This window comes from Schistocerca piceifrons, chromosome 1 (assembly GCF_021461385.2).
Source record: "Schistocerca piceifrons isolate TAMUIC-IGC-003096 chromosome 1, iqSchPice1.1, whole genome shotgun sequence".
Taxonomy (NCBI): domain Eukaryota; kingdom Metazoa; phylum Arthropoda; class Insecta; order Orthoptera; family Acrididae; genus Schistocerca; species Schistocerca piceifrons.
In genome coordinates, this window is record NC_060138.1 from 204,951,440 (window position 1) to 204,967,596 (window position 16,157).

At 45.5% G+C, this 16,157-nt stretch overlaps 1 protein-coding gene and 1 non-coding gene across 3 annotated transcripts in view; both read right to left on the reverse strand.

Moving 5' to 3' along the window:
* LOC124715572 overlaps positions 1 to 16,157 on the reverse strand; it is a 397,577-nt gene that overhangs the window by 91,544 nt on the left and 289,876 nt on the right. For both annotated transcript variants that reach the window (XM_047243106.1, XM_047243105.1), the window contains exons 2-3: positions 9,135 to 9,462; positions 3,684 to 4,033 (exon numbers count right to left, since the gene is read on the reverse strand). In XM_047243106.1, coding sequence (XP_047099062.1) covers positions 3,684 to 4,033; positions 9,135 to 9,399 — 615 coding nt within the window. In that variant the 5' untranslated portion in view covers positions 9,400 to 9,462. The remainder of the gene's footprint in view (positions 1 to 3,683; positions 4,034 to 9,134; positions 9,463 to 16,157) is intronic.
* On the reverse strand, positions 6,882 to 6,955 carry Trnat-ugu. The gene has a single exon. It is a non-coding gene; the product is annotated as a tRNA-Thr (tRNA).

Consider the following 16,157-nt stretch of genomic DNA (forward strand, 5'->3'; position numbering starts at 1 on the left):
CAGTATACGGAGAAAACATTATCAGTGATGGAATGGTAAGAAATTGGCTGGCTCAAATGGCTCTGAGCACTATGGGACTCAACTTCTAATGTCATCAGTCCCCTAGAACTCAGAACTACTTAAACCTAACTAACCTAAGGACATCACACACATCCATGCCCGAGGCAGGATTCGAACCTGCGACCGTAGCGGCCTCGCGGTTCCAGACTGTAGCGCCTAGAACCGCACGGCCACTCCAGTCGGCGGTAAGAAATTGGGTGAGAGCATTTAAAGATGGCCGCACATACGTGCATGATGAACAACGGAGTGGGCGTCCTTCGGTTATTAATGAAAGTTTGATGCAGGAAGTGGACGATAAGGTGAGAGAAAACAGACGCTTTACGATTTCCTCCTTGCGGGACGACTTTCCTAATGTTTCTCGTAGTGTTTTGTATGGCATTGTGACCGAGCACTTAAATTACCAAAAATGAGGCGCCCGTTGGGTACCGAAAATGTTGACGGATGTGCACAAAACCAAACGTTTAGACAGTGCATTGACTATCCTTGAGCGGTACCACAACGACGGTGATGATTTCTTAAGCCAAATTGTTACGGGCGATGAAACACGGGTGGCCTACGTCACTCCAGAATCAAAGAAACACTCCATGGAAGTTGAGCAGGGGCATCGTTTTGGTGCAAGACAATGCCCGTCCGCAAGTGACGAATCAGACCAAAGATCTCATCACATCTTTTCGATAGGAAACTCTAGATCATCCTCCGTACAGCCCCTATCTTGCGCTCAGTGATTACCATCTGTTCCTGCACTTGAAGAAACACCTGGGCGGTCAGCGTCTTCAAGACGATGACGAAGTCAAAACAGTGGTGATAAGTGCCTCAATATTGATGGAAATTATGTAGAAAAGTAGATTAAGGTACAGGCTTTCATGTAAAAATAAAATTATTGATATATCTTAGCAAGTCTTTTTTAATTTCAAAACGGTACTCACTTAAAAAACACGCCTCTCTATCGAGGGGTTGAGATTTCGAAGTGCTACAAAGACAGAACTTATTTTCAATGTCCATGAAAGTAAACTTGTCCATTTGAAAAAAAAGGAGAAACGCAAGCTCAACGGGCTAAATATTTTTCACCTTAAAAAAGAGATCACTGGTCACTTTGGCGTGTTTTAAACGGTGTATAAATAGCACCAGGCCACTAACTCAAATCATGGCAATTAAGTGGGTTTCATGTGTCAGTCGGTTGTATGGAGTCAATACAGTAAGATGGGTCGACGTGGTACAACGTCAGAAAGGAAGTACCTTGTTTGGACATGCACATGACGGCGCCGTCAGTGCAATTCCCCGATTTGTTGACTATCAAAACGGATTTTCCAACAGATCTACGGGAACTGCGTATTAGTCGCATTCATACAACACAGCATAAGAACAGTGGTCGTAAAAGATCCTATCCGAAGGTAACAGAGAGGGGTGTCATGCTTTATAAATAATAATCAATTTCAAACCCGACTGGAATTGCTGCCGTCAACGGATACAGATCACCTTAACCAGTCGTACTAGACATGACGACTCTATGTTCTGCCCTTGACCACCTAGACGTCCGACCTAACATACAAGGATTTCTATATGATAGGTCTTGTGTATGTGCCTCATCTGCCGAAAACAATTCCAGAACTCAAAACGCGCCTTTCTAACGCGCTCGCGTCAGCTACTGAATATATGCTTCAGTATGTATGGCGCGAAATTGATTCTCGCTTAGATGTTGTCCGTGTAACCAAGTGGAGAAACAGCTATAAATGTTATACATTACTCTTACCGATGTATTGCAACGCATTACATAGTTGTTGCCACTTCTAACCACTGTATTTATTTCGGATTTCACTGTATAGTGCTAACCTTCGCCGCTCCTCGCGAGAGTTTGTATAGGACGATTTTTCTAAATGGGAACACGAACTGCAGGAAATGATCCCTCAGAGGATAAGAAGCAAACGAAGTGGTAATATGGACACACAGCCGCGAATGGCTACCTAGGGGAGTACGCTCACTTGTATGTAGGTGGAAATACGGTACTGGCCATTAAAATTGCTACACCAAGAAGAAATGTAGATGATAAACGGGTATTCATTGGACAAATATATTATACTAGAACTGACATGTGATTACATTTTCACGCAATTTGGGTGCATATATCCTGAGAAATCAGTACCCAGAACAATCACCTCTGGCCGTAATAACGACCTTGATACGCCTGGGCATTGAGTCAAACAGGCTTGGATGGCGTGTACAGGTACAGCTGACCATGCAGCTTCAACACGATACCACAGTTCATCAAGAGTAGTGACTGGCGAGTTGTGACGAGCCAGTTGCTCGCCCACCATTGACCAGACGTTTTCAATTGGTGAGAGATCTGGAGAATGTGCTGGCCAGGGCAGCAGCCGAACATTTTCTGTATCCTGAAAGGCCCGTACAGGACCTGCAACATGCGGTCGTGCATTATCCTGCTGAAATGTAGGGTTTCGCAGGGATCGAATGAAGGATAGAGCAACGGGTCGTAACACATCTGAAATGTAACGTCCACTCTTCAAAGTGCCGTCAATGCGAACAAGAGGTGACCGAGACGAGTAACCAATGGCACCCCATACCATCACGCTGGCTGATACGCCAGAATGGCGATGACGAATACACGCTTCCAATGAGCGTTCATCGCGATGTCGCCAAACACGGATGTGACCATCATGATGCTGTAAACAGAACCTGGATTCATCCGAAAAAATGACGTTTTGCCAATCGTGCACCTAGGTTCGTCGTTGAGTACACCATCGCTGAGTGATGCAGCGTCAAGGGAAACCGCAGCCATGGTCTCCGAGCTGATAGCCCATGCTGCTGCAAACGTCGTCGAACTGTTCGTGCAGATGGTTGTTGTCTTGCTAACCTCCCCATTTGTTGACTCAGGGATCGAGACGTGGCTGCACGATCCGTTACAGCCATGCGGATAAGATGTCTGTCATCTCGACTGCTAGTGGTACGAGGCCGTTGGGATCCAGCACGGCGTTCCGTATTACCCTTCTGAACCCACCGATTCCACATTCTGCTAACCGTCATTGGATCTCGACCAACGCGAGCGGCAATGTCGCGACACGATAAACGGCAATCGCGAAGGCTACAATCCGACGTTTATCAAAGTCGGAAACGTGATGGTACGCGTTTCTCCTCCTTACACGAGGCATCACAACAACGTTTCACCAGGCAACGCCGGTCAACTGCTGTTTGTGTACGCGGAGTCGGTTGGAAACTTTCCCCATGTCAGCACGTTGTAGGTGTCCCCACCGGTGTGCGAATGCTCTGAAAAGCTAATCATTTGCATATCACAGCATCTTCTTCCAGTCGGTTAAATTTCGCGTCTGTAGCACATCTTCGTGGTGTAGCAATTGTACTGGCTAGTAGTGTAGTTATTAAACCACCCTCGTAATGTTAGTATACTTCAACATTACTTTTTTGGCTATTATTAAATTTAGTGTGTAAACTGAACCTGGGAATGTTTAGACCGGACGTCGTAATTTAGCATCCAGAACACGACGCCTTTTTACGACAGACACATGCGAGCAAACGTGTTAGAGGACGAACAGTTTAGTAAAAACCGTCACGTATTCGCTATGACAGTGCAGAAGGAAGATAGGTAGGCCACGTACCTTGGAGGTAGGGGTTCCGGACGACCGCCTTTGCAGCAGCAGTTCGGCCAGCGCCGCATTCTCCGCGTTGGCGTCATGCTGCTGGTGAAGCGTAACGAAGTGCTCGGAGTCGGAGTGCCGGCGGGACAGCTTGTCGGGGGCGGCGCTGGCGACCGGTGCGGGGGCGGCAGGCGGCTGCAGCGGCGGCGCCGGCACCGCGAACGACGCCGTCAGCTGCTTGGCCAGGTCGCCGCCGTCTTTAGCGCCGGCCGAGGGCGAGGCGGCCGGAGAAGCCGCCGCCAGCTGTTGCTGCTGCTGCTGCTGCTGCTGCGAACCGCTCATGGCCTCCGTCCCGGAACCCGCGCCGCTACCTGTACCGTATCGACTATTGTGGCGACACCAGGAGAAGATGTCTCGAAGGAAACGAATTGCCGTGGGATCACTGTTCTTAGCTTATACTGTATTCAAACATTATGAATCACCTCGAAGGGAACGATCTATTGATACGTAATCAGCATGGTTTCAGAAAACATCGTTCTTGTGCAACGCAGCTAGCTCTTTACTCGCACGAAGTAATGGCCGCTTATCGACAGGGGATCTCAAGTTTATTCCGTATTTCTAGATTTCCGGAAAGCCTTTGACACCGTTCCTCACAAGCGACTTCTAATCAAGCTGCGGGCCTATGGTGTATCGTCTCAGTCGTGCGACTGGATTCGTGATTTCCTCTCAGGAAGGTCGCAGTTCGTAGTAATAGACGGAAAATCATCGAGTAAAACTGAAGTGATATCAGGTGTTCCCCAGAGAAGGGTCCTGGGACCTCTGCTGTTCCTGATCTATATGAATGACTTGGGTGACAATCTGAGCAGTTCTCTTAAGTTGTTCACAGATGATGCTGTAATTTACCGTCTAGTAAGGTCATCCGAAGACCAGTATCAATTGCAAAGCGATTTAGAAAAGACTGCTGTATGGTGTGGCAGGTGGCAGTTGACGCTAAATGACGAAAAGTGTGAGGTGATCCACGTGAGTTCCAAAAGAAATCCGTTGGAATTCCATTACTCGATAAATAGTACAATTCTCAAGGCTGTCAATTCAACTAAGTACCTGGGTGTAAAAATTACGAACAACTTCAGTTGGTTCGCAGGAGAGCTTCTGTAAAGTTTGGAAGGTAGGAGACGAGATACTGGCAGAAGTAAAGCTGTGAGTACCGGGCGTGAGTCGTGCTTCGGTAGCTCTGATGGTAGAGCACTTGCCTGCGAAAGGCAAAGGTCCCGAGCTCGAGTCTCGGTCGGGCACACAGTTTTAATCTGCCAGGAAGTTTCACGTAGATAATATTGTGGGGAAGGCGAGTCAAAGGTTGCGTTTCATTGGCAGGACACTTAGAAGATGCAACAAGTCCACTAAAGAGACAGCTTACACTACACTCGTTCGTCCTCTGTTAGAATATTGCTGCGCGGGGTGGGATCCTTACCAGGTGGGATTGATGGAGGACATCGAAAGGGTGCAAAAAAGGGCAGCTCGTTTTGTATAGGGGAGAGAGTGTGGCAGATATGATACGCGAGTTGGGATGGAAGTCATTAAAGCAAAGACTTTTTTCGCCGCGGCAAGATGTATTTACGAAATTTCAGTCACCAACCTTCTCTTCCGAATGCGAAAATATTTTGTTGAGCCCAACCTACATAGATAGGAATGATCATCAAAATAAAATAAGAGAAATCAGAGCTCGAACAGAAAGGTTTAGGTGTTCGTTTTTCCCGCGCGCTGTTCGGGAGTGGAATGGTAGGGGGATTATGGTTCGATGAACCCTCTGCCAAGCACTTAAATGTGAATTGCAGAGTAATCATGTAGATGTAGATGTAGGGGACCGAAGGCTCGTACGGTTACAAGGATTCCCACTCATTTCACGTGGGTTGGGTGAACAAACCCTCTACCACTTCTTAGCGACTGTTGCAGCAAATCCTGCTCCATATAAAATGCAGCTAACGGGAGAGGGTGAAAGGCCAATCCGTGGCGTATTAAATCGAAGGCACCCTGGCTGGGGCAGACCCCCCCCTCCTCCCTCCCCCCCCCCCCCCCCCCCCCCCCCCGACATAAAACGGCAAGACAGGAGGGCTTAAGACGACAGTCCCGTTACCCGAGTACCTAGTTAGAGATTGGTAATATTTGCCGAGATAATATCATTAATCACAGTTCTTTCTTTGAGGGTTCTATCGTGTCGCGTACTGTTAGCGCAGTCATAGCTGACACTCAGCGTGGAGGCTGATGGGAGCGACTGCAAAGGCATTTCCCATTTACAGTCGCTCAGTCTGGCTGAGCTAATAGTACTATGCAACCTACTTGAGGAGCAGTGCCCAAGGGGTTGTAAACTCATTTCAAAAATGACTAGTAAAATTTGTAGAATTTATGATTCGATCTATTCACTGTTATAGAATCTTAACCAGCTATCCACTGGTAGTGAAATGCCGCATCCATTCTTGTATTTCTACACTGAAGAGCCAAAGAAACTGGTACAACTGCCTAATATCGTGTAGGGCCCCCGCGAGCACGCAGAAATGCCGCACACGACGTGGCATGGACTTGACTAATGTCTGAAGTAGTGCTGGAGGGAATTGACACCATGAATCCTGCAGGGCTGTCCATAAATCGGTAAGATTACGAGGGGGTAGAAATCTCTTATGAACAGTACATTGCAAGGCATCCCATATATGATCAATAATGTTTGGTGGCCAGCGGAAGTTTTTAAACTCAGAAAATTGTCCCTGGAGCCACTGTGTATCAATTCTGGACGTCTGGGGTGTCGTATTTTCCTGCTGGAATTGCCCAAGTCCGTCGGAATGCCCAATGGACATGACTGGATGCAGGTGACCAAACAGGATGCTAACGTACGTCTCAGGAGTGCAGACACACACACACAGTACAATGAGATGACAAAATTCACGGTATATCTGCTAATATCGTGTCTGACCGCCTTTCGCCCGGCGTAGTGCAGCAACTCGACGTCACATACGCTCAATAAGTCGTTGGAAGTTCTCTGCAGAAATACTTATCCAAGCTGTCTCCATAGTCTTCCAGAATTGCGAAAGTGTTGCCGGTGTAGGAAGTTGGGCACGAAACGACGTGTCGATTATGTCTCATAAATGTTCGATGAATGATAATTAATTGAAACTCTCACCTGCCGACAGATGTTGTTGACATATCTTGATGTGGACAGCCGAAAATGTGTGCCCCGACCGGGACTTGAACCCGGGACCTCCTGCTTACATGGCAGACGCTCTATCCTTCTGAGCCACCGAGGACACAGATGAATAGCGCGACTGCAGGGACTTATCCCTAGCACGCTTCACGTGAGACTCAAGGGATAAGTCCCTGCAGTCGCGCTATTCATCTGTGTCCTCGGTGGTTGTTCTCTGATCGCGAGCGCACATGTGAAGGGATTGTGATGTGCTTGATGCACATTATGGCAGTCCCCCCCCCCCCCCCCTCCCCATCCCTGGTGATCAGACGTGGTCGACCAGAACCTTGATGGATAAGTCTGGCCTAATGCTCCCATGCAGTCCAACATTGAGCCACTGTACGGTGCATTGAGTAAGTGTGCAGATGTTTTTAGACGTGCTAATGGTGACTGTGTGTTGAAAGTAGCTCAAATAACACATATTGATGACGTTACGAGGGGTAGAATACCATGGCGACTGGAGGCTGGCCAAACACAGCAGGTCGTAGCACGGGCCCTCCGTCTGCCACAAAGTGTGAAGATTATGGCAACGATTCCAGCAGACAGGGAACGTGTCCAGGCGCTACACTACGGGACGTCCACAGTGTACAACACCACAAGAAGACCGATATCTCACTTTCAGTGCCCGCAGACGGCCACGGAGTACTGCAGGTAGCCTTGCTCGGGACCTTACTGCAGCCATTGGAAGAGTTTTCTGAATACACACAGTCTACAGACGACTGAACAGACATGGTTTATTAGCCTGGAGACCTGCAAGGTGCATTCCACTGATCCCTGGTCACAGGAGAGCCCGTAAAGCCTGGTGTCAAGAACACAGAACATTTGTCATTGGAACAGTGGTCCCAGGTTATGTTCAGAGACGAGTCCAGGTGCAGTCTGAACAGTGATTCTCACCGGGTTTTCATCTGGCATGAACCAGGAACCAGATACCAACCCCTTAATGTCCTTGAAAGGGACCTGTATGGAGGTCGTGGTTTGATGGTGTGGGGTGGGACTATGATTGGTGCACGTACACCCCTACATGTCTTTGACAGATGAACTGTAACAGGTCAGGTGTATCGGGACGTCATTTTGCACCAGTATGTCCGCCTTTTCAGGGGTGCAGTGGGTCCCACCTTCCTCCTGATGGATGATAACGCACTGCCCCACCGAGCTGCCATCGTGGAGGAGTACCTTGAAACAGAAGATATCAGGCGAATGGAGTGGCCTGCCTGTTCTCCAGACCTACACCCCATCGAGCACGTCTGGGATGCTCTCGGTCGACGTATCGCTGCACGTCTTCACACCCCTAGGACACTTCAGTAGCTCCGACAGGCACTGGTGCAAGAATGGGAGGCTATACCCCAGCAGCTGCTTGACCACCTGATCAAAAGTATGCCAACCCGTTTTGCGGCCTGTGTACATGTGCATAGCGATCATATCCCATACTGATGTCGGGGTACATGCGCAGGAAACAGTGGTGTTTTGTAGCACATGTGTTTCGGGACGGTTTCCTTAACTTATCAGCAATACCGTGGACTTAGATCTGTCATGTGTGTTCCCTATGTCCCTATGCTATTAGCGCCAGTTTTGTGTAGTGCCACATTGTGTGGCACCACATTCTGCAATTATCCTTAATTTATGAGCATGAGTGTACGATTCGACCAGCCGGCCAAATGGAGGTCCACAATGATGCCCCTTTCAGACACAGTCAGGTGCTGTCAACGCTGTGTTACAGGAGTATGCAGCATCTCCGTGTCGTTTACAGTGATTACCCAACATCTGACGCTGTTCACGTCCCTTATGTACCCTGGTAACAGAACTAAACATGAGCCCTCTGGTGGCCTTTCTCGTTGTCACAGAGAAGCACTTCTACTCATTACATGCCCACCGACAGTGTGTGTGTTTACGAGGTTACAGTGACATCGGACCAGAAAGGGGTGTTCACGTTTTTATTTTGTTAGGAAGTGCAGTTGTTTTAATACGTCGACAAATAAAAATCACCGAAATTTTACCATTGCGGAAATTAGTTGTCAGTTTGTGTGTCATCACAAGTTAGAACATTTATGTTAGTCGTTTTGCTGGCGGCTGTGATTTGTGTCATTTTTCTAATTTTTACTAGGCAAATTCACGATGTCCCAGAGAGTGTAAAGGCAGACGTGTCTCATAGAAAGTGAATGTTTTTTTTATATGGTATAACAAGCGAAGTTGGGAAATTTCATTAACTCTACAATTAAGTTATCCAAGAGATATCACGAACTTACTTGTGTAGCCTGTGGAGGGCGATTGTTGCTGCTGTTTCTGCTGTTGCTGTTGTTGCTGCTGTTGTTGGTGCTGTTGCTGCTGCTGTTGTTGGTGCTGTTGTTGCTGCAGTTGTTGTTGTTGTTGCTGTTGCTGTTGTTGATTCTGTTGTTGCTGCTGCTGCTGTTGCTGTTGTTGTTGTTGCTGCTGCTGCTGCGTTGCGTTATTAGGTGGCTGCACTATTCTCTTCTGAATTATCTTCTCTTCAATCAGCGCCCTCACACTCATGCTAGCTGTTTGCAAGGGAGGACCCGGAATCTCCTTCTTCTCGCACTTCTTGGAGTCCGAGTCCTGTGGAAGACAAACAGAAGGCTATACAGAGTCATCTCCACAATACAGTGCTCTAAATACACACACAGTTCGGTGAAAGACTGCCAATCTGTTTTTCATCTGTTACTAAAAATAGCCCTCTTGCATTTCCTATCTACTTTCAGCCTGTGTCTGCTGTTGTCGCTGCTTACTACAGCAGTATAATGTAAGAACTTACATTACCTTCACTTGTCTTTGTAGGAAACACAGGATATATATATATATATATATATATATATATATATATATATATATATATGCTACAGATTTTTTTCAGAGTGCGAATTGTTGGATAAGGTCATATATTCGTCTTACAAGAATACAAAAAAGTCCAAAGACTCGCTCTTATTTGACATTGTTTGAGGCTCTGTGTAATTAACCAACCAGGTAACCCTCTGGTTCACCATCCTACTCTCCAAATCAGATGTATATTCATTTATATTACAAGTATGTCGCTTTAAAAAGAGAAGAAAGAGTAGAGAAAAGGCGCGGTAGAAACTGAGCTGCTTATTTACTGTGTCGTTCACAGCACGATGCGTGTCTTTCGACTGAGCGACACTTCGGCTGCATGTGAGTCTGTGGATGCATATGGAATAAAAGAAAGTAAGAAGGTGAACATCAGTGCTAATGCACTATCTGTCCTTCGACGTCTTATATGCTTAGCATCACATAAAACATTTACAAAGGCGGAAATGAGGTAATTCGTTGATACTGAAGCTTGGGTACGTCGGAGGGGGGGGGGGGGGGATGTAAAAGACATGGAACATAATACAGTTTACTATCGACATAACTGTTGTAGTAGAGAATGAACAAAGCGTGTGAGGAGTGGCGCTTTTAATGCATACTAGAAGTAGACTACTTTGATCCAACAAAACAATCGACCTGAGAGTTTTGAAGAAAAAGAGATCACCGAAATTGGTGAGCTGATGTTTGTATTCGATATCAAAACAGATTACAACTGTTCGGATCTACATTGAAGAGTTATTAGTGTTTAATGTGCCGCCGCCGCCGAGGTTATTAGAGACGGAGCAAAAGCTCGTATTAGGGAAGGATGGAGAAAGGAAACAGTCAAAACCTCCAAAGGAACCATCCCGTCATTTGCCTTTAATGATTCAAGGAAATCACGGAAAACATATATCAGGATAGCTAGACGGGGATGGGAATCACTATCCTCCCGAACACGAGTCCAGTGTCTCACCTCTGTGCCGTCTTGCTCGGCGTTGCTCTGTTGACATTTTTGGAGATAGGTAAAATATAGTTTTATAATAAAATGTAATTTCATTTCGCTCTTTTCGCCAACAAATGAAGTATATTCAATTGTATGTAAACCACGAAGTCTCCAATACATATTTCTTATCCTTTAATGCGAATTTCGTTTTCGTATTAATGTTTGGAGAGCACGTAATACGTTCCACCCCTGTCTATACATACCTAGGCGCCCAAGCACACAAACCAATTTAGCGTGTATATTAGTCTTACATTTCAGTTTCATTCTAATTTGTCACGGTTTTTGTCGAAAGTGTGCGCTAAATATTTATATTGGAACAAAGATTCTCAAATGCACTACAAATAACGTAACAAGAAATGCACAGGCCTATTACTTGTGCCAGCTGAATTAACGGATGGTACCCTATGAAAAGCTTCTAACCGCTGTAGCTCATTTATCGAGATTATTAAATACGTGAGGCATACAGGCAGCTGAAAGTATTTTTAGATTGCTGTTTGAAGCTTGATTCTTTTCATCTGGTAATTATCTTCTGGCGCTTAATTGCCAGTGTCTATTCACGGACGATCAAATTCACAATGAACTTTTGAATTAGCATCTCGCTATAATGAACCAATTTTCACAGTGGATCGGGAAATATGTTGTTGACTCATGGTCTTTACAAGAACTGTTTCTTCTAGAGAAGTGGCTGGGAGGAGGGGATGGAGGTGGGGAAAGTATGTAACTTTGTGTTTTGCTCCAAGCAAAGGCAACAGAAAGAAAGGTTAGAGTTTAACGTCCCATCATCGTCAAGGTCTTTAGAGAGTGGAGGACCATAGTTACCAGGTCAACAATACAAGAACGTTGCTGTATACTTAACAAAAAACGCAAACTGCGTAATAAAATTTGCACCTGGGAGTCAGAGATGCCGTCAGGAATTTGTTGGTAGTCATGCGGCTCTTGCGTCAAGCCAAAGATATATGAATAGTCAAAGAGTTTTAGATGCGAACGTTTTTGTAAGGCTTTACCACGTCTGTTACTGATATCGATTAAATACTACGAGGGTAATCCCAAAAGTAAAGTTTCCTATTTTTTTATAAGTACATATACCGTAGCGGTCGCATGGTTCCAGACTGAAGTGCCTAGAACCGCTCGGCCACATCGGCCGGCTGTCTCAAGACAAACACACAGTTTGCAGTTATAATTCTTGTCTTATCGTGTTATACTTTTAACGTGAGATTATAATTCTTAATGAGTAGATTATGATAGAATTTTAAATTTTTAAATTGGGCGAAAGATTGAAAATGAAATTTTTGTTGCTCATGGAAGCAATTAGATAGGCAGCCTGCAATTGGCAACTGGGTTCCGGGATAGCAGTTTCGTAATACGAATTTGGTCGGTAAGGCAATCATTTGTCTAAAAATAGATAAATGTAAATTAATGCAGATGAATAGGAAAAACAATCCTGTAATGTTTGAATACTCCATTAGTAGTGCAGGGCTTGACAGTCACGTCGATTAAATATTTGGGCGTAACATTGCAGAGCGATATGAAGTGGGACAAGCATGTAATGGCAGTTGTAGGGAAGCGGATAGTCGTCTTCGGTTCACTGGTAGAATTTTGGGAAGATGTGGTTCATCTGTAAAGGAGACCGCTTATAAAACACTAATTCGACCTATTCTTGAGTACTGCTCGAGCGTTTGGGATCCCTATCAGGTCGGATTGAAGGAGGACATAGAAGCAATTCAGAGGCGGGCTGCTAGATTTGTTACTGGTAGGTTTGATCATCACGAGAGTTACGGAAATGCTTCAGGAACTCGGGTAGAGGAAAGGAGGCGTTCTTTTCGTGAATCGCTACTGAGGAAATTTAGAGAACCAGGATTTGAGGCTGACTGCAGTACAATTTTACTGCCGCCAACTTACATTTCGCCGAAAGACCCCAAAGATAAGAGAGATTAGGGCTCGTACAGAGGCATATAGGCAGTCATTTTTCCCTCGTTCTGTTTGGGAGTGGAACAGGGAGAGAAGATGCTAGTTGTGGTACGAGGTACCCTTCGCCACGCACCGTATGGTGGATTGCGGAGTATGTATGTAGATGTGGATGTAGAAGATAGAGTTTTGTTTATGCCACTGTAGTCAAAATTATTATTTTGTACATTCTTTGTACTTATCACATTCTAGACGCTATCTCTGCTTACTTCGGTACTTACACAGTGTATTTGATATTGTCTGTGACGTAACACTACAGAAACAGGCCTCCACAAAACGTTGATCCATGCCAGGATTTTGCTTTTTTCTTAGGCTACTAAACAGTATCAAAGGCTGCCTCAAAACCGTACGCACAGCACATGTATTAATTTGCATAAATCCGCCTGATTTTCTTTTGCGTATTAATTTATAGAGACTCTGTAATACTTGTTACCCTTGTCCATGCATAAAATACTTATGCTGCCTACATGCACAGATACATTTTGCGTTCCTGTCTGTTTGTCTTGCACTTCTGTTTCACCCTAATGTCCACGGTCTTTGCCGAAAGTATGCGCAAAGTATTTGTATCAGCAACACGATACTGAAATACACTAAAAATAACCTCAGAAACGCGTCGTGGAAATAAAATAAATTTTGACTGGAAAACTTGTAGTTTTCATTAGGAATCAGTGTGTTGTCATTTCCATCAACTGGACCCTTCTACGTATTGTGTAGCGTATTCGAACTTCATTCTGGCTACACCCCGAGAATAATTGTCGAAAGTTGTGCGCCATATGGTACTTGAACGGAAAACAAAACCCATTCCGTTCCGGAAGTTGTTCGAAAATTCAGTATTCTTCAAGCCCTGTGTTGGCGTACTGGGAGCACCTCCGTTGAACGTTTCGCCTTCTACAGTGGATAGCAAGATGTCAAATCAAGTTTGCTTAATGACTGTGGAAAATTCACGCGATGTAAGGTCTCGGGAGCAGGGCAGTCAACTGATATCTGCTAAAGGTTCACGAAATTACAGAGTAAAGCAGGGACGAAATTTCTCGCGTAATAGTTTAAAAATGATTATGCATTGTAAATAGCGTTGATCGTCTGATCTTGACGTAAATATTCGAAATGAACAATTTCATTCATCTCTCAAAATACTGTACACATGTTTCTAAAATCGGTGTGTGGAGATTATTGTACCTCAGTGTTGCACATGGAAACTCCGTACTCCTGTACTGCTTTTTTTTTAATAAACAAACTTTGCTGCAACTCGATGTATATTCAGTTTTCCGGTTAAACTCTACGTTTTCATTTCGTCAGTTGGTAGTCCAATAGCCACGGGTCTGTTTATCGTTTGTTATTTTTGTCTTGTGAAGTTCAGATTGTGAGAATTCGCGTACTGGTTTTGTTACGAAAACGGCGCTGATGCTTGCAAAGAATATCGTATAGGCATTCCTAACTGCAGGGTAGCAGATTCAAGAGTGTTTACGAGTATTTTTACCTAGCTGAGTGAGACTGGTGCAGTGTCCACTTGTCATGTTGCACCAGCCTCACATCTCATTTGAAAGCGGAAATGAAGAGAGTGTGAATGAAGCATACGACATTATTCAATTGGTGGAACGTAGTCCTAAAACAATTGCACGCAAAATGTCTATAGGTTTCAGTTCCCCACAGATAATAACATAATGGACATTAGGTATGCGTGGGCTCTATCTGCATCAGTTAGAGCAGAGTCATACTCAATACCTTCCAAAAAGGAGGTGAAGATGAACGATTTGAAGTTTGTTGTTGGCTAATTGCAATCGGCAAGTAATCCTTTTAATACACACTATGTGACCAAAAGTATCCGGACACCTGGCCGAAAATGACTTACAAGTTCGTGGCGCCCTCTATCGGTAATGCTGGAATTCAATAAGATGTTGGCCTACCCTTAGCTTCTACTCTCGCAGGCATACGGTCAGTCAGGTGCTGAAATGTTTCTTGGGGAATGGCAGCCCATTCTTCACGGAGTGCTGCACTGAGGAGAGGTATCGATGTCGGTCGGTGAGTCCTGGCACGAAGTCGGCGTTCCAAAACATTCCAAAGGAGCTCATAGGATTCATGTCAGGACTCTGTGCGGGCCAGTGCGTTACAAGGATGTTATTGTCGTGCAACCACTTTGCCACAGGCCGTGCATTATGAACAGGTGCCTACCGCTGTGGCCGAGCGGTTCTAGGTGCTTCAGCCCGAAACCGCGCTGCTGCTGCTACAGTCGCAGGCTCGAATCCTGCCTCGGGCATGGTTGTGTGTGATGTCCTTAGGTTAGTTATGTTTAAGTATTTCTAAGTCTAGGGGACTGATGACCTCAGATGTTAAGTCCCATAGTGCTTAGAACCATTTGAACCGTTTTTGCTCGATCGTGTTGAGAGATGCAATCGCCAGCCCAGTATTGTTCTGGCAGATGACGTTCACCGGACATTCGCCATACCCACACCCTGACATCGAATCGCCACATGGTGTACCGCGATTCGTCACTCCACATGTTTTTACACTGTTCAATCGTCCAATGTTTACGCTCCTTACAACAAGCGAGGCGTCGTTTGGCATTTACCGGCGTGATGTGCGGCTTATGACAATGAAATCCAAGTTTTCTTACCTCCCGCGTAACTGTCATAGTACTTGCAGTGGATCCTGATGCAGTTTGGAATTCCTGTGTGATGATCTGGATAGATGTCTGCCTATTAAACATTACGACCCTCTTCAACTGTCGGCGGTCTCTGGCAGTCAACAGACGAGGTCGGCCTGTACGCTTTTGTGCTGTACGTGTCTCTTCACGTTTCCACTTCACTATCACATCGGAAACAGTAGACATAGTGTGAATTTTAAAATTTTCCCGGCGAATTGACTGTTCAAACAAATTTCGGGCTTGCAGCTGGTCGTCGTTCAATACTTCGCACGATATTTCAACTGGGCACTGAAGATGACTGGCAGGTGCCCAGTTGAAATATCGTGCGAAGTATTGAACGACGACTGGCGGCAAGCCCGAAATTTGTTTGAACAGTGGACATAGTGATGTTTACGAGTGTCGAAATCTCGCGTACAGACGCGTGACACAATCACCTGACCACGTTCGAAGTCCCCATTTTGATTTCTCACGATTTCTAATGACTACTGAGGTCGCTGATATGGAGTACCTGGCAGTAGGTGGCAGCACCATGCACCTAATATGAAAAACGTGTGTTTTTGGGGTGTCCGGATACTTTTGATCACATAGCGTAGTCTACTGATGAAACCACTTTCACTCGTGATGGTACCAACAATGTCCGTAACTCACGTCAATGGGGCACAGAGAACACCGTTGTCAATGTGGAGAGACAATTTCAAGAACTGATAAAATTCTCTCAAGCTTCCAGCAGCGTCAAGTGATTTAAAATCCACGAGCTTTCGCCCGAGTACTCCACGGTTATTTTCAAGTGGTGACTGTCTTTGGGTTGATGCTACCGTCCTTTCGCTGCCTACTGTGATGTCA